Below are 18,487 nucleotides of genomic sequence, written 5' to 3' on the forward strand. Positions count from 1 at the left end.
ATGGGCATGGCACAGGATTCCCTGGGTGCACAGAGAGCAGCAGCTTTCCCAAGAGGCAGCTACAGCACAAGTTGCTCTAAAACACCAATAGGTCACTTGCTTATTCACCTCATGCAAAACAAACAAGAGCCGCTTGCCGCAGCTCTTGCATGCGGGATGCGAGGGGAACGGCGTTGAAAAAGGCAGTTTTATAAAACTCACGCGCACGCTGCGGGCACGGGAGCCGTTTGCGGGGCTGAGGGGGACGCAGGCTCAGCAATCCAGGTGGCGCCCACCTGTGCAGGCGGAGGGCTGGCCGGCACCGTGAGCCTTCACCCGCAGCCCCCCGGTCTGCAGCGAGCCCGGACCCCCCGCGCCAGGCCCCGCTAGAGGGCAGCGGCTGCCCGGGCAGCGCCGCACGGCTCCGGCCGCGCCGCTCCGCTGCGCTGGGCCGGGGGCGCTGGGCCGGGGGCGCCGCTGCACCGCGGGGTTTGCTCTTCTTTCTGTTTTACCGCGACAGCAATACAAATCCCCTTGACAGAGGAACCATCGCGCGTGGAGAAGATAAACTCGGAAGCGCCTTGGCTTTAGTGCAGCCAGACCTCCCGTTGCCTCAACTTCTAATTCTATTTTTTTTTTTAATGCCAGCTTGCATTTGTACATTCTTTCTTCCTCCCTTTCCTTTCTTCTTTTTATGCTGCTGCTAGACACTCATTTTGAGAGTAATGGCCATTAAAACAGAAAAGGAAAAGCACCAGCTCTTCCCCAGATCTGCCGAATTTTTGTTTCCATTTTCCCCTTTTACTCTGCAGACCCTGCATGAGTTTCTTTGCTGCGCGCAGAGCTCTGCAGCTGGATTCACATGGCTGTGCCATGAGACTGTCTTTCACAGTGTGGCCACAAGCCTTAGGAACTCATCAAAGCTGATCGCATGGACAGGGCTGTCCTGCTTAATAGTAACAAACAAGCTTAGTCTTCCCTTGGCCTTGATGAAGGCAATAATGAGACCACATCTTCCAGGGCATGATTCAGAGTGGGAAGCTAATATGCTTTGAATGGCTCCCCAGGGACTTTCTTGCCACTGATGATGCAGAGAGCCTAATCTCCTACCCTAGGCAGTTGGGAGAGACAATGTAAGCATCTCCCTTGCATGCTGTAATGGTTGGTATCAGCCCAGCTGCCTGTGAGTAATTGCTGAGCATGCCAGAAGGCACCCACCTCCTGTTGGAGCACGTATCCCCATCGTCTAGAGAAGTGGCACAGCCAAAAAAGCCACCGGCTGCCATGCTCACATTATCACTGCATGCAAAGGCAGTGCACTGCAATGGCTGTGAGAAAAGCAGCTGAATGGTGCATGGAGACCCTCACTAAACACCCAATCTCAAAGCTATCGAGCTGAAATCCAGTTGCCCACAGGCCTGTGTCTGATGTTGCTGGGGGAGCAGAGCAAGGTGTGGTACTGCTATGACTGCAGCCACCAAGGCAGAAACATGCTGGGTATAAGCAACATCCTCAGGTGCAGTTGGGACCTTTCAGCCCTTGGCTTCAATGCTCAAGGCATAGTCACTGCATGCTGTCCCCAAAGATGCCCCTTGGTGCTTGCCCGTGCTCTGGGGCTGCAGCCTCCTTGTCCCACCCCAAATCCTCTGTCTCCTGCTCCCCCAATCCCACATAGCCTTGCCTTTACTCACCGGTGGTCCCAGGCATCTGGCTTGCTTCATGAAGGTAGGGCTGATGATTCCTAAGAACAAAACATATGACATTGTAGGAGTGTTTACAAGGAAGCCAAAGCATTTAACAAAACCATCTGATCCTCCCACCTCACCAAAAAAGGACTTTGACCAGTTTAAGCCAAGGGAGCACATGGTCACACTCACCCAGCAGCAGGGCATGGCTGCAATGAGTAGCCCTGCAACAGACAGGCAGATGGAGTGGGCTGCAGAGGGGCTCTGACTCCTCCCTGACTGAAAGGCACCTACCAATAGTAATACACATACAAAACTACAAACACCTGGTTCCACAGCACTGGTGTTAAGACCTTGTGCTGAAGGGTTGGTATATACAGCTGGGAGAGGCTGGGCATATATAGAAAAGGGATCAGTCTGTGGGGCCCAGATCAGGAGAGCAAAGCTGTAGCAAAGGGCAGCTGCCATATACCTCTGAGTAAAATTTTGGCTCCTTCATCTTAGGGAAGCAAGCTGGCAGAAAGTTACAGCCAGTCCTTGCCAACAGAGCATAAAGATTAGCTTCCTCCAAGTTTATTTGACCTCCATGGCCAGTGTATCCAAGAATCAACAATAAGGCTCCAAAACTCCAGCCTCCACCCTTTGCTATACGCCCAGGAAGACAATTCACTGCTGTCATGGGTTGCAGAGAGCCAGAACATCTCGGGACCCAGAAACCACCAGGCTGAGCCTGGCAGAGAGGTGAGGCTGTTTGCCAGACCTACCTGGTGAAGCCCATGCTCCACGTGTGGGTAGTGGCTGTGCACTGGTGCCCCACAGAGCAGACCACGCAGGGAGCTCTGCATGGCCTGGCATAGCTCCTCGCTAACCTTCACACAGCGGCTGATGTAAGCTACACATTTTATAGCTCAGTACATCAGGGTCAAACAGCCCTAGGTCCACTTGGTGCTAGGGCTGGGCTGCCCGCATGGTTTTCCCACTGAGAAACAACTTGCAAAGAGGCAGACGGGGAGGCCGGGTCCTGCAGTCCTCCCACCACAGTGCAGGCAGCCACTTTGCCATCAGGGAGGAAGGGGTTTCTGCTAAGCCATAAAGGACAGGAAGAACGTGATGAGCAGAACACCCTTCACAGGCTCCACTCGGATGTTTGCCAAGTTTTGTTGTGTCCGCATAAGTTTCATTCCAGGGAACTGCTAGGTTCAGCACACTTAAAACCAACAGCATGGAAGGGCATGCACGTCTTCAGAGGTCCACCCAGGCTTGCAAAGCCTGGAAGCTTGTGATGGATCCCTGCCCTGAAAACTTCATGCCTGCATATGAAGCATCCCAATATCCAAAGACAAAATTCCAATGGGTACGGGCGGAGGGCAAAAGGGAGCGTGCCAGTTTGGGATTCCTCAGCACTGAAACCCTTGCTGTAACATAAGCAATGAAGAAGTTCCCTGTGCCTGCAGTGGATCACAGCGGATAGCAACTGCAACCATCAGCAAACTTATTTCAAGCCTACCTACTTAATGGAAACTGAAATTCTATTTTACATGATCCAATTTGCTCGTCTAGAGGCAAAGAGTCCATAAGCTGAAAACAGCAAATTCTTGCAGCCATTGTAGTAGCATGTCTCTCTTTGAGGGCAACATGCTAGTTTTTAACACCACATTCAAGCAATCCCTGACTGCCAGAGTGCAACCAGGGGACTGATGCCTCTGGATATTGATATCCAGAGACAACTGCTTCTCTAATCCTTCAGCAAAAGGGAAGAGAAACAGCGACCAGAATCAAAGAAATCAGGCAGGCATTCCCTGCCCTAATGGCAAATGTGAAAGTTCACTTCTACAGAAAGTCATGGCCTTTTCTTCTTACGAGATCTTTGTGGGGTTTTTTTGGACACTCGCTCTTCCTGAGCATCCTCCCCCAAGCATAACCCAGGAAACCTGTAGGAGACAGGGACCCCACATAGAAGCAACTGATGAAGTTGGGCTATTAATGTGGTGGTCCATGGATAGACTGAAGCCCCCAGCTGATGGAAGCCACTCTGTCACTTTCGGAACAGCTACCCCACTGGCTCTGAGCTGCTCTTCTTTCAAATCCTTGGAAGAACTGAGATGCAAAAGAAAAGAAAAAAGGTTTTGGTAGGAGAGAGGGTGTATGAGGTGATGCAGAAAAATTTTGGTGCGAGTTAAATAAGAAGGACAACCCCCCCAAGCTCTGAGGTGAATGGCGGAGGTGGCCATGCAAGGCTATTTCACAAGTGTGGAGGTGGGAGAGGGCAGCACTGACCATGCACTTTGAGCAGGCAGATTCCCTCCCCCCAGCTAATGCATATAGCAGTCACAGCCCTGTTGTGTTTGAGCAGGACACTGAACACGGGGCATGTCCCAGTGTCCTGCTCAGAGACAGAATAAAGAAGCCCGATGAAAGGCCAAAAAAAGAGCCATGCAAATGATGCAAAACCCAGAAGATCTCGCAGTTCAGCAAGAGGCTTACAGGAGCTAACCCATTTGATCTGGCAGAAAGAAGGCAGATGGGTGCATGATGGCACCTTATAACACATGGATGGCGTGGGGATGAGAAAACTGCACATGTGGGCAAAGGCGACACTAAGCCCCATCTGCTCAGAGGAGGAAGCAGTAGAAAAGACTCCTGCTCATTTCCAAGAAGGCGCACAGGCAAGAAAATTTGTTTGGGAATTCAGTGTCATTTTCAGTTTGGCTTTTATTTTCATTGACTTCAACAACAAGGTGTTCCAAAACACACACAGGTCTTGGTGCAGGCAACACTGTCATTGCTACAAGCATTGGCAGATTCTCAGCTCAATTAACCCACATGCTTTGATGTATCAAAACAAGACAAAACAAAACAAAACAAAAAATCACAGCTCTACAGGGGAGGGTAAAAGCTACAGCAGTTCAAACTCACTTGAAGATTCCAGTTATACAGAAGTGGGCTCCACAGTGGTATACAGTAGAAAGAAGGTTTTCACAGCATATATTTTAAATCATTAGTGATACAGCAGAAAAGCTCCATCTCACTGCTGAACTGAAAAGCAGATACTGAAGCTCTTGCACCCAGACTCTGGGCACAGCATTAACTGCATTAACCTTTATAGTCAGAAGCTTTCTAGTTCCTAAAATGACGGTATTTTTTGCATCAATATTTGTACAATACTGAAGCAGCTCAGAAGGATTACACAATGGAGATGCAAAACCTTGGAGGTGAGAAGGGAACAGCCTAATTCACCTCCAGGAATTTGCAAAGTACCTGCACTAACACTTTCCCCACACTAACGCTGCCCCGCTGAATTAATTCTTGCATCGAGTCAAGAGCAGGATGACTCGCTTCTTTTGTAGCATATAGGAAAAAAAAAAGAAGAAGAAAAAAAAAAAAAGACATGTAAGTTTTCACACTGAGCATGTTAAATACTTTGAAATCTAGGACACTGCTCTTTGAAGTGTTACAAAATAAAATGATAAAACAGGCTTTCAGTACCAGCCCCCTCCCCCCTCAACTGCAAAGTAACACCAGGATCTCAGTATGAAAAATACAAATATATTTGTCCAGTGGTGACTCATTTGTTACAAGGTATACTGTAAGCATTCTGCATAAAAATAATAATTAAAAAAAACCAGAAAAACAAACAACATTTTATTGTGGTTCTGTCAGACCCGGTAGCCCAAGAAGAAATAAAAATTGGCATGTTATGCTGTAGGAAACAAAAATTACACATACAAAAAAATATGTATATACATACACTTTACAGGGTAACCATCTTGCAGTACCATTTAGAGCTATCCAGAAGAGGCTTGCACAGTTAACGGAAGGCAGTCTTTGAATGCAACATAGACCTGGCGCAACAGACAGATGGAGGAAGATGCTAACAATATAGGACCCTAAATGAAATACGTGGCACACAGCAGGGCCCAGAAAACAGCCGCTGCATTGAAACAAGATTATTTGGTTGTAGCAAGGTAGAACGACAACTCATTTAAGCTGCTTTTTTTCATTTTTCTCCAGCCAAGGAAAAAAAAAAAAAAAAAAGTCAGGCTTACTGTTAAAATGAGCAAGCCAACTTGAAAGCAGCTGTGCTGAGCCGAGCTCCTCAGTTTAGGTTTGTTTTGTATACGTTGAAGTCTCACTACCCTGGCCAAGATAAATGTGAAAACACACACTCTGTTCAGTTACTTGTCCACAGGATCACTGGCAGTCAGAGGAAATGCCTCAGAGCACAGCTGCTGTAGAACCAATAAAGAAAAAACAGAGAAAAATCAATTTCTCATGTAAACATGACTTATTACCAGGAACTGGTCCTTGTTCCAAGGCAATTGGAAATTTCTTTCTTTTTTTTACTCCCCACTTCTAGTTGCTCATCACTTAGTCTGTAGTCACCAGCAAGAAACTCCTACAGGCTCCAGCCTATTACAGGTATATCTAAAGACAGTTCTAGAAACCAGTCTAGCATGGTCTAAATAAAAGATTGTCTGGGTTTAGGATAACTGAATCCCTACAAATCAGTGTGCATCTCTCAGTCGGTCCTCTGTTCAACTGGAGGCTAGGCAGGCAAATCCTTGTGCTAAACTAACCAGGCTGCATATGTGGCAAAGCCTAATTCTCTAGCTTAAATGTCAGTAGTAGAACAGAACGGCTAAAGGTTGGGTGGGGGGCAGAATTCAGGAGTGACCAGTGGCTGTATTTATGTTTATATAATGAAACAAGCAAACCAGGACATACACATGAATGTAAATTCAGAACAAGAAGAGACAGCAGGCTTGGTTTTTCCCAGAGAAGGTGAGGGAGAAGGAAAAAAGTGGGTTGCAGGTGACCCTAAGCGCTGGCCTGCCCAGCAAAGTGCATGTGCTGTCTCCGCTGGAGAGTATTACACATGAACAGAGCACTCAGCTCCGTGGGAAGAGGCTGTTTTAAGTGCAACGTTCAGCAGACCGATTCCCATTTATTTTTCAGATGAATTGCCAGTTCAGGGTTTGGTAGCTTTGGGGTTTTTTGCATATGGTTTTGGAGTTAGGGGTTTTTTTGGCTGTTTGTTTTTTTTTTTTTTTCTTTTTAAACATTTATTTTAACCTTCCTGCTTTTCAAAGCAGAATCGCTAGATGAGAGAAACAAATTTACAGGTCAGGACACCCACAAGGTGTGTGAGGATTCAAAAGTCAAGAAAAGAAGCCCTCTCCCCAAAGGAAAATACGAAACAAGAACGCCTTCTTGAGAAGGTCAACGGCTTTCAAGGAAATACCACCCGCTTTCCCCCTTTGCTCAGCTCTTCCCCTTGCAAGAGCTGGGGTGGAGGTCGTGTGGTCCAGGAGTATGACCTAGACAGCATCAAGGGCAAAACCTAGCATGGGTGAGCAAGAAGGTTCCCTCTGCCCTTCGTCCAGGGGTGCAGTACCAAGCAGAAGGCAGGCAAATGAGGGGCTGAGCAGTTTGTGGCCGAGGCGGGGTGGAGCAGGGTCCGCAGGGCTCACTCCCCTTCCTCCTTGATGCGTTGCTGTTTGTTGCGCCGGGCATCCATGTCGAAGTTGAAGTCGTTCCACTCGTCACGGGGAGGGAAGGAAATGGTCTGCCGGAGTGTGAAGCGGACCGCGTCGATGACCCGCTCCCCCCGGGTTTCACTGGAGCCCACGCTGACGGTGGAAGCGCCGCTGGGGGTGCGCAGGAGGTGGGGAGGGGAGGAGAAGTCATGGAGCTGCCGGTGGTCCAGGATGCCCTTCCAGATGGCATGGCGGAACTGCTCCGGGATCTTGAGGCTCACCAGATCCTGCAAGGCAAGGTAGAGGGCTTAACAGGCAAGCCCCTGGGCAAGCTGGGCTCTAGGAGTAGAAGCAGCTTCTGGGTCACCCTGCCAATGCCTATTAACCAACAAAGCTGCCAAAATCCAGGTGGCCATGACGCACTGTAGAAGACAAGCTACTAATGCTGAACAAGCATGTGTAGCCATGAGGCAGCAAGGACTAATGACACAAGGGGTGTTTTGAAGTTACACAAAACACACATCCATGCGTAAGATATGGTGACCTAAAGCTAGATGTTTAACTGGACTGCAAGACCTCCAAGACAACCTCAGGGAGATCTGATTGTCTGTGGTGGGGGATGCTGGGTGGCAGAAGTTCAACAGCTTTGAAAATTCCTGTGTTTATTTCAAAGCCTGCAAAAGGATTTTAGTATCCAAGTCTGAGCTCCAGTATTCAAAGGTCTGGGTTTGACTCTGTAGGAACTGCCTTAATTACTTGAACACAACCAAAATTTAAGAACAGACACATAACCTTAGAAAACTTGGACTTTGAGGCCCCATCATCTCTGGAACAGAATCTGAGGGTAGCATTACCTAAATTCTGGGAAATGCAATATCAGCTTCTGAAAAAATCAGCAACCAGCTTTGGTTAATTTGGGTCAGCTTTTCTAATCAGAGCAGCAGCAGAAGGAAGGCAGCCCACGCTAGGAAGCAAAGGCACCACAGCCTTGCAAAGTCTCGGGGCAAAAAAAATGGGACAGCCAGCTCAGAGGAGAGCAATGGTGCAGGAGAGGAAGCAGCAACCCTGCAGCAAAAGCCATGCAAAAGAAAAAAAACCACCCCAAATAGGGCTGAGATACCAATGGCAAGGGAAGATCATTAAGGTAAGGCCAGAAAACAGAAGCAGGGGGGGAGGGGGGGGGGGGCCGGGAAATGCAGACCACTTCTGGACAGCCTACTTGCCTGCAGGCGAGTAAGGTGTTTCAGAGCAGTGTAAACTGAAACTAAGCCTGCGGAATTAGCAGGCGTGCCACTTTGGGGGTTAAAACACCGTGGTGGTGAGGGGAAGACAGTCTTGCTCTGTACCAGGCAAGGCAGTTATGATGCTGGCCCTGCATCTAGCCTCTCTTCACCTCACAACGAGTCTTCTTTGTGTGCAACAGCCTTAAATCAAACTAATCATACAAAAATAAAAATATATTGAGTCTGGGATTTCTGACCCATTCCTAAAGCAGGGCCAGGAGTGCAAACAAAGGAAATGGTGAGGAGTTACTTACATCCATGGAGTAATGCTCAATCTGATAGATGGTGGTCAGCCCCTGGGTCGTGAAATAATCCACACAGGATGAGCAGCCCAACCTCGCTAAGAAGCTGCAGAGGAGGAAGGAAGGAAGGAGAGAGAAAAAAGGATCACCCTGGCTGCAACAGCCCAAACCACAGAAAAACCAAACACTCAGCCAACCTACAGCAACAGGAAACAAAGCTTTCACCCTTGGCTTGACCTTCTCCAAGACATTCCAGGCCAGCAAGCCACATCACTGCCACATCAAACAAGTGAGGGAGTCCTTTAGCTCAGCACCTAGCAGACAACCCTTGTGGCAGCACCTTGCTTTAGTCAAAAGCTGGTGCTACACAGCCTGGATCTTGGGGCAGAAAGGCTCACATGGACCCTCCTGCCAGGTCACTTCACCCAGAAGGTGGCTGAGCTCATGGCAGCCTGCTGCATGGACAGAGGGCGTCAGCAAGGCAGTGGGTCTGGGGCTCAGAAATATGCACACAAAATACTTCAAATCAGCACATTCCTCCCTAAACGTAAAGGATTCTTCTTTTATGGGCAGCATCTTTCAACCTATTTGACCTCACGGAGGGCAGAAGGACTTCTGACCCCAGCCATGGGTTGTTGAGTGACCAAAGGGGAAAAAACCACAACAAACCAAAGAAAAAAAAAAACAACCAACCAGAAAAAAAGAGACAAGAAATGTTTGCAAGAGTGCCTGGCACCCTCAGCTCCACCAGTCCAACAGATGCTGCATCCCCTGGCTTTCTTGCAGTCCTAATGTCCCTATTTCTCTCAGCTGCTCAGAGGTGGGGGTTTGAGGCTCAGTGCCCAGAGGGTGCCAGCCCTAGGACTGCCAAGACCCACTGGGATCCAGTGCTCCAGGAGAACGGGGCAAGGGACCTGGCAGGACCCTTCAGGCTCCCAGCATGAGGTCTCCACTCCCTGTGGGTGGGAAACGTGCGCCAGGCAGCCTGCTCCAGCTCACCTGACGATGCTGCAGTCTGTGGGGTACGGAGGAGGGGGGGTGCAGTGGGACGTTGAAGGCATGGAGAGGGGAGGAGGCAGCGCCTGCGTGGGGCTGAGGCCATTCATGTCACCCGTCATGGCCATGTGGGTGCCCATCATGGGAACTGGAGGAGAGAAGAAGGAGGAGTACATTGTTACCCAGGCATCCCCAGACCCCCGCTTCGCCCCCAGCATGGCACTGAAGGACAGCACCCGCAGCTGAAGCAGCCTTCAACCCCCTGCAAAGCCCTGCATGGAGCAAGCTCACGGGGAATTTCAGGCAGGGCTGCAATGACTGCACAAGGACCAGATGACAGACAGTCCTCCAGGCGCTCTCCCCTTACTGGAGCAACTGTCGGCAGCGCCACCGCGTCACCTTCCTTTACAGACAGGCTCGGTAGAAACCTAAGCAAGCCTCGTCTCTGCTTTCCCTGCCACGGGAGAGCAGGAGGACAGAGCCAGCAGAGTAACCCAATACAGAAGCCAAACAGCTTTGTTTTCAGAGACACCGAGAACACCCGAAGGGGATCAGCAACAGGTGTGGGCAAAAGTCCAGTGCTTTTGAAATAATAAAAAAAAAAAAAACCAACCAAAAAAAGAAAACCAACAAAACTCAGCCCCAGAACCATGTCTGTCATCCTGGATTTACAGGGCTGCTGGGCACTCTTCAGGAAGCAGGTTACAGAGCTGTGAGGTGCAGATATTTCCTTTGAAACTAAGAAGTGTCTTAATTGAACGGAGGGAAAAAAAACTTTGCCAACATTTGCATCTCCTCTGCTGGGAAAGGAAGAAGAAACAAATCTTGAAAGACAGATGACAGTGCAGCCAGCCAGACCAGCAGCAAGAAGTAGCTCTGTTCACCCCTCTGAGCTCAGAGCAGGATGCTGAAGCCTTGCCCCATGGCACAGCAGTGAGCAATATTCAGTTCTGCAGCCAGCAAATGACTCCGGGCTCCTCAGCCTAACACTAGCCACTTGGTGATGCCAAGTCTCCTTGCCTAGACTAGCGGGGAGCACACATGGAAGAGGAGAAGAAGGAGCAAGGGTTTCTTACTGTTAGTTCCCATGCCGTCAGGGATGGTGGTTGGGGTCAGGGCATTGCGCTGCTGAGGGTTAATTAGCTGGCTGACCGAGGGCAGCTTGTTCATGCTGTTCATTTTGCTGAGAGGTGGAGAGTTGGAGCCGTAGGATGACTGTGACTGCATGGAGGTCCTGCAAACCAAAGAGATGTTAGGACAGTAATCATAGCAATTGGTTATTAAGAGTTAAGCATCCAAGGAACTATGTTTTCTGCTTGTGGTAGTGGTGAGCTACTGCTAGTGAAATCACTGATGCCATGGGAGCATCACAGATAAAAGTTCACTGGAGAGAGAGTCAACAGGAAGTAAGACGTTTCCCAGATATTCTGGGCATTTAAAAAAACAAATGGTGAAATACCAGTAAGAGGAAGCTTCACTTTTGGTTCAAATGCTTTATTTACGGAAAAGTTTCTATGTACGTTTTCAGTTGAAAAGAACATACACAAAGCCAGCAAACAGCTGCCAAAACTCAAAAGGAGTATTTTTAAGTTAAGCTCTCCTTGTGGTCAAAGACTTTTTTCATAAGAACAAGAACTGAGGAAGCTCTCTCAAACCATCTTAACTACTTCTAAAACCTGACTGCAGAAACAATTTCCAGATCAGGTCATACTTACGACCTTGGTTTCTCAAAAATTCCTGGTTACTCATATAATCAGGTTATCATCAGGTGTATATATAATAGCCAGAGGCTCTTTGCTCCAGACAGACTCCGTACACCTTAGGGACCAGTACTACTGAGATGGACAGAGCTGCCTGCGACGCCGACATGCAGCTCTTGCTGGTGTTAAGAAGAACCTGGTATCCAAACCCCGCAGGCCACTTGCAAAGAGTATCAGATTCCTACTACCACTTGACAGCAACACTAGCCTCCCTCAAGTCCAGACAGCCCCAAACTCCATCCAACATATCCATGAACTGGGCCAGAGAAGCTTGCTGGTGAGCTCCCCCCTGCCCAGCCCCAAGGGTCCCAGCTGCAACCCTGCCTCGTAAGCGATCCAGTGTGCGAAGACCAGACCGCTTCTGAACAGCAGCCCAGTTCTCAGATCGAGTTACGGCTGTGGCATCCCATCTGGAGTGGGGTCTTATTTGGGATATGCAGAAAATGATCATTAAAGTGGGTCCAACAGCACAATTGGCAGAGCACCGCCATGCCACGAGACAGCAGGTTTTTCTCTCTCTGACACCAGGAGGATTTGCAAGACTGGGCAAAGGCGCTGGGGAAGCGGGCATGCTTCCCGGACACAACGTACCCTCGCAAGCCATGCTCGGCCAGCAGAGTGAGCAGAGGTTGCCTGGCTTGCCACGGAGCCTGGCACTCGTTTGGCCATATCATGGTGACCCCACAGTGAATGTGTAAGGGCACATTCCCACCTTATTTCCCATTGGGAAACTTGTTAGTCTGGGTATAACTGGTCACACCAATTCCCGGGAACTGGCTTTCCTTCTATGCAAAGAGAATAGTTATTACTTCAAATAAGCAAAGTGTAAAAGGAAAGAAAAGGCTTATTCCTAGATAATTTATTAAAACCTTCAGCACTCAAGGTCAAGTTTCATACAATTACATTGTCTCCAGCTTCCTGCACTTTTAAGACTTGCAGTGCTGGGTGGAGAAAACATCTATGCTAACAGGCTAGAGTATCTAAGGCCCCGAAGAAATGTTACCTAATTACACAATTACAGGAGGTACAGAAGGGTGTGAACTGTCCTTTGGCAGTGAAGGTGCAGGACAAGATCCAGCAAACTTCATAGACTCAAGGAAGTGGAAAGCACAAGAAGCTTCACAAATTAATATTAACGATGGCAGCAACTCCCAAGGGGAAGTGAAACCGAGCCATGAAGCTCAGACCCAACTTTGCAGGGTGAAGGGAATGATTCAGACCTGAGGTTTCAATTCACCAATTATGAAAGTTGAGGTCAGCCATGAAATTCAAGTCAGGTTGACACCACCCTTAACTTAAAGAGGCTTCTGGGTTTAGGACCAAAATTAATGTTTCTACTTTACAGGTTTGGGCACCTATCTTAACTAAGCCTCAGCTGAAATTAATACACGTTATTAAGACTGAGTAGTCTTTTAGGGCAAAATCTGCACAATTTGCAAGTGAGTAGGCCACCACATACACAATGAAATTCCAAATGAAATCAGCAAAGACTTCCCCAAGAAGATTTAGTTGCATTGTTTAAGCCCACGACAGATTTTGTTAAAAACTCATGACTTTCAACTTATTTTTAAAAGGATGACCGTTGCTATGAAACAAGGGTCTCCGAGGAGGTCAGTAGTGGGCCTAACTTTGCCCTCTCCACCACCAACAGTGATCTCAGCAAAGGTAGTTAGGAGAATACAAAATACTTCAGGGATTAAAGAAAAAAAAAGCAGCAAGCAAACACAAGCCAACCCAAAGCAACCTACATTATAGAAAACAAATGCAAACTTTAACATATAGCTTAAGGACTCCATTCTTATCTCATTCATACAAGAATCAAGACTAAGACAATCAAGCTCAAGTGAATAAAACAGGAAACAAAAGTATTTTTCTTCATACCCATAGCTCTTTCAACTAAACTATTCCATCACATGAGTGGATTTATAAAAGGTCTAGAGAAAGTCATCTAGCCAAAGAAAAGTCCCAAGATAAACGAAGATGCAAAATTTTATTGAAAATTAATGTCACACATCAACATAGCCACAGCCTCAGAAACACAAGAAAATGGTTTTGGTATTAAACACACAGACTACATGGTTTTTGAGGATTCATTTAAAATATATTGCTTTTTTTCTCATTTTTTTTAAAAAACAGGTATAAGAGTGTCATGCACAGTGGTTTTCATTAAAATTATATTTACTATGTCTCAAGAAAGATTAGAAGTAGGAGCATTAACATTTCTTTGATATCAATGCCAATGAAATGCATTTTAATATCAAGGTATAAGGACTTCAATTAAGAGACTATTATACTTCTTGGAACAGTCTGATATGAAAGGCACTGAGTCACATTCTGCAACTGATTTTTCTCTCTTCAAGAGACTATGTAATTATTTAGCCAATAACATCTGTAGTTATGCAAGCTCAGATGAGGGCAATCACCTCTCATGCTTCAAGGCATATACTGATCATCTGAGGAGGTCAGGAAGGAACTTCCTTCCTCTCCCACATATGAAGCACAGTTCAGGTCACAGGTTACCTTGTATAAATTCCGTGCTTTCCCAGCTCGCTGGGTATCAGCCCTTCACCAGAGGTAGGAAACTGCTTGGATAGACCAATTACCTGATTCAGTAGACAAGTCCCAGAGTCCTCATTCACATTAGATGAGCACACCGTCATGTAAGCAGCCTTAATGCAAATGACATCAAAGGTTCATTAAGTGCAAGAATAGGGCAGCTCAGGCTCAGAGAGTTTTAGATTGCACCCAAGCCCTTTGCACCGACATTTTGCTATCCCTGAATACTCCCTAGAGCTAGTCACAATGCAGAGACCCGGTGGAATCAAAGCCATCCAGTTCCGGGCTGCCTTTCCTTACTGTAGCCACAGCAAGTGCAGCAAGGATACATCCCAAGTTCACACATGGTCAGCGTGCCCATTGGCAATGTTTTTTCAGTTAAGGTTGCCCACTGGGCTGCATAACACTGAGATGTCACTGATGTAGTCTAGTAATGGCACACAAATGACATAGATGATGCTCAGTTGCACTCATCCACTTTGAAGGCCCATGAAGTGGGACACTAAATAGCAGAGAGATACCCTTGCTCTCCATATCTCAAAGAGCTGCTATTCTATAGCAAGCAATAGTGCATCTTCTCAACCACAGAAATGGTATGTAGGCTTGGTAACTAACTGGGAGCAGGGAAAGGGGAAGCTCTGACAGGCATGAGGCAGACAGCAACTACAGCACGGGGATAAGGATGGCAATAACAACTCCCCTTAGATTTCAGGTATGGGAATTTCCCAAGGCACGCAGTGGATGCAATCTGCTCTCCAGGGAATGGAGCTATAATATGGCAAGTGGATATACATGAACTAGTTGACATAGATTGATATGACCTGACTGATAAGGCTCAATTAGTCCACCCGGTATTCCTTGAAAGGAAAAGGCTTACTTTGAAGCCCCAGAGATGACAAAGAAGCAATCAAAAGACAGCTGGAAAAAGGTTTTCTTCTTTTATCTGCAGAGGATAGGCTATGAAGCAGCTCAAATTGCTTCCAGCTCTAAGTTATTTGATAAAAAAATAAGAATATGCACCTTATAGCTGAAGAGCAAACCAAGTGACCATTAAAGACCAGTTTCACAATCATCATCCTCTTACAGGTAAGGAGGACAAACAGGAAAGCCTTTCCAGAGGACAGCTGGATCCAAATAATTTATATTCTTGTTTGGTGGAAGTCCCAGGTGCTGCATTGCCCATCACAGTACAAGAGATTTCTTAGAGGTTGGACCAGTTGACCAACTGTAGCATGGGCTGGAATCTCCCAGTGCAGGCTGCCGATGTCTTGTATTATCTGGTGGGCTGCCTCCTCAAACTTGCTCGTGAATAGGCCCTGAAGCAGAGCTCTAGACACAGATTAGTGTGTCCCAGTATTGCCATCCACAAGGAGACAAGACCAAGATCCAGGAATAAACCTTCACTGGAAGGACAGACTGACAGGGCAAAGTATAATCCTGTGCCTGGGCTGCCTTTGCAGTTTCAGATGCCCACCTCTCAGAGGGAAAGAAATAGCATTGCCTTTCTTCTCCCAAATAAGGTGGCACAGAGCAATAGTTGTCTGCTTTGTGATCTCCAAGTGCTTCCTGAAATTTCCAGGCAAAGTAAAGAGGCACTTGATTTGGTTAGCTTTACACAAGGAATGATGGTAGAGCTGCAACTGTATGAAATAGTTACTGCTAGCATTTAATTAGCTATTATTTATACTTAATCACAATTTTGGGGGCTCTTTTCCATCAGTCCTCCCCCATACTGCTATGGTAGAACAAGTCTTGCTAAGACAATGAAGGAGATATCCAGCGATGGGATACGGCTCTTAAAGGAGATGTTAGTACAAGTCATCACCTGCTCGGATCGCAGCTCTGCTGCCTGGAAGCGGATGGTGTGATGTTCAGAGATAAGAGTCTTCTCCCACTGCATCAGGCTTTTATCCTTGGTGGGTGGCCAGGAGGCCCGCTCTGCATTTGGGAGGCAGCGTCTCTTCAGGCTGTGCCTAACCACAAGTGTGTCAGAGCTGGGTATGTACCTGCCCCAGATAAATCCAGCATGGACTGCACTGCAGGCACACCGGTCCCCATCAGTACTGATCCAACCCCCTGTGTCTCTTGGGGGCTGCTGATCACTGGCATTTGCCATCGAGCTCTGCTCCCCAACCATGGCTGATATGGGCAGACACCAGCCCTCAGGGAGCAGCATTCCTGACGGACCTTCAGTAATTCCTTCACATTTCTGTTTCTTGCAGCCATCGACATCAGAGGGTTCCTCGGGAGAGATGACACTGCCTGAGGGCATAGGTTGCAAGACACTTCTCTACCAGTATTAGGGGCTGTTCTTCATGTAAGGATGTTTGGGCACCTCTCAGTGGGAAGAGCCACAGCAGGCATCATGCCCACCCTCAACTGGCTCCTCCCTCATTACCAGTATCCACACCCAGTGCCATGTTCAGCAATGCCAGGTTAATTCCACAGCATGTTACTTGCCTGTTCCTCCTCTGTGCTGGTCTGGGCTTGACACTTAGAGATGAACTTTCCAAACGATTCAAATCCTCCTTGTCAAGCCCCATACAAATGGCTTTCAGAGGTAGCGTTTGATAGAAGTAGTGTAAGGATTTACAAGTCCTTGCTAAGAAAATCTTCTGTGCAGGAATTGCTAAGCCAGGATGCGCTTCATGGACACAATAAGCAAAAGCCACTGGTCGCAGGATTAACGGACAAGGTGGGCATGGCCTGAGGCCACTTGGCCAAGTCAACTGCAACATATGCTGGCACTGCTGTCCTTTGAACTATGAGGTTTGGAGTGATGGGCTAAAACGTAGTAGGGCTGATGAAAACTCTAAGGCAACATCTAATAACTGCTAAACATCTGCAAGGAAAGGAGCAAGCTCTGACCCCTTTCCACAGGCTGGGCAATGAGCAGTTTTGTACACTCTGGCCTTTACAAGCTCAGCTGCAAAGGGATAGGGATACTGAGCACACACAGATGTCATTATACAGAAAGACTTCAACCTCACATTCAACTTGTGCAGCTCAGCCCACCATTTAGATCAAGCCCACAGTCAGGAAGGACCTTCGTAAGTTCAGCAAAACTGGATTAATGCCAGCGGTGCTGGTGCAAAGTCAGAGTCACCCCGTCTTTCCTACAATTTTAGATGTATTTTTAGATCAGACCCTTTAAGATTAAAAATGAGGGGAAACAATTCATGAAGCCAAATTAGTGGGCACTTCTACAGAAAAAAATAAAATCGACTTCTTACCAGTGCCAATTGATATAATTATTACCTCCCTCTGTCCAGCAGTACAAATACTTCAGCTACTTGCACTATTGCTGCATGACCAGCATTCAACAGGCCAAATTTACTATCACATACTCTTTAAACACCCCCTTTCATCCCTCCCAGCCCATGAACACGTTTTAATTTAAACAAGACAAGAAGCATTTTAAAATTGAGACCTGCTCAGAGAAACCCTGCTGATTTTCACACATACAGAAGAGGAAAGAGTATCAACATGTTACAAAAACAGGAAGAAAATGTTACACCAAAACGGACGACATCATGGTTCCCAACCTCCCAATGCTACGGGCTATGGTTAAGAGGTCTGTTGAAGTGTCTGTTGTTTTTGCAAAGTTTGAGTCCCTTCGGAAGATTACTCTCACTATTTACTCTGTCGCTATCAGGCTGTATATTTGCCCCACTGTTCCTAGTCCCGCCAGCTGGACAAAGTGACCCCACCAGCTCTGTTTATGGATATACTGATGGGTTTGGGGGGCTGGAATGTTTTAGGATGGCATCGGTCTGTTTGGGAGGGTCTCTCCTTGAGTCCGTGAGTTCACTCCTGAAGCAGGCCGAAAGGAGACTGTAGAGAAGGAACCAGAGAAAAGAAAAAGATGAATGTACAGGACCCTGTGCCAACCACCGAGAGAGAAACAGTCACTTTCCACCTTCATGATCACAGTATGGGCTTTGAAAGAGGGGAAAAGCAGATGTCTTAGCACCTACAGTGAGGTTATGTGACAGGAGATTTAGAAAGCTGGAAAGCTTGAGGAACAAGCAAGTGCTTGGCAAGGAAGAGAAAACAACTAGGTGGGAATAAAATCTGATTTCTATGTTCCAGTCTCATACTGCAAATGGTGCCCCAATACTGTTTCCAGTGGCAAATACAAGAGGAAATAAAATAAAGCACCCAGTTAAAAGGGGAAAAGGAGAGAAGCAGCTTCCACTGACCCCGCTTCAAACTTCAGTTATTTAAAACCCAGAAGCTGGTGTTAGGGAGAAGGGATGGTGCCTACTGTGAAAGGGCCATAATAGTTACATCTCAACTACTCCCCTTTTCATAGCCGGGGGACCCTCTGCACTAAAGCAGAGGGGTCCCTGGGGCTGCCAGCTGATGCAGAAGGCACTGCACCCTTGCAGCCAGCGAAGCCAATGCAGCACATCTTCACATACCTAATCCCACTTGTTTTCTCACTTACTTTCACGTCGGCCATTCTCTGGTGAGAACTCTATCCAAGTGCCTGGAGCTCACAACACA

At 47.4% G+C, this 18,487-nt stretch overlaps 1 protein-coding gene across 5 annotated transcripts in view; it reads right to left on the reverse strand.

Annotated features, from left to right (window-relative positions):
• Window positions 1-4,358: 4,358 nt before the first annotated feature.
• TP63 (tumor protein p63) overlaps window positions 4,359-18,487 on the reverse strand; it is an 87,226-nt gene continuing 73,097 nt past the window's right edge. For 4 of the 5 annotated variants that reach the window (XM_055723829.1, XM_055723830.1, XM_027811878.2 and 1 more), the window contains exons 9-12: window positions 10,739-10,896; window positions 9,666-9,810; window positions 8,679-8,772; window positions 4,359-7,428 (exon numbers count right to left, since the gene is read on the reverse strand). In XM_055723829.1, the coding sequence (XP_055579804.1) occupies window positions 7,132-7,428; window positions 8,679-8,772; window positions 9,666-9,810; window positions 10,739-10,896 (694 nt within the window). In that variant the 3' untranslated portion in view covers window positions 4,359-7,131. Of the gene's footprint in view, window positions 7,429-8,678; window positions 8,773-9,665; window positions 9,811-10,738; window positions 10,897-17,406; window positions 17,813-18,487 lie in introns of those variants that run through there. The other variant, XM_055723832.1, reaches the window with a different exon arrangement.

Source organism: Falco cherrug, chromosome 11 (assembly GCF_023634085.1).
Source record: "Falco cherrug isolate bFalChe1 chromosome 11, bFalChe1.pri, whole genome shotgun sequence".
Classification (NCBI taxonomy): Eukaryota; Metazoa; Chordata; class Aves; order Falconiformes; family Falconidae; genus Falco; species Falco cherrug.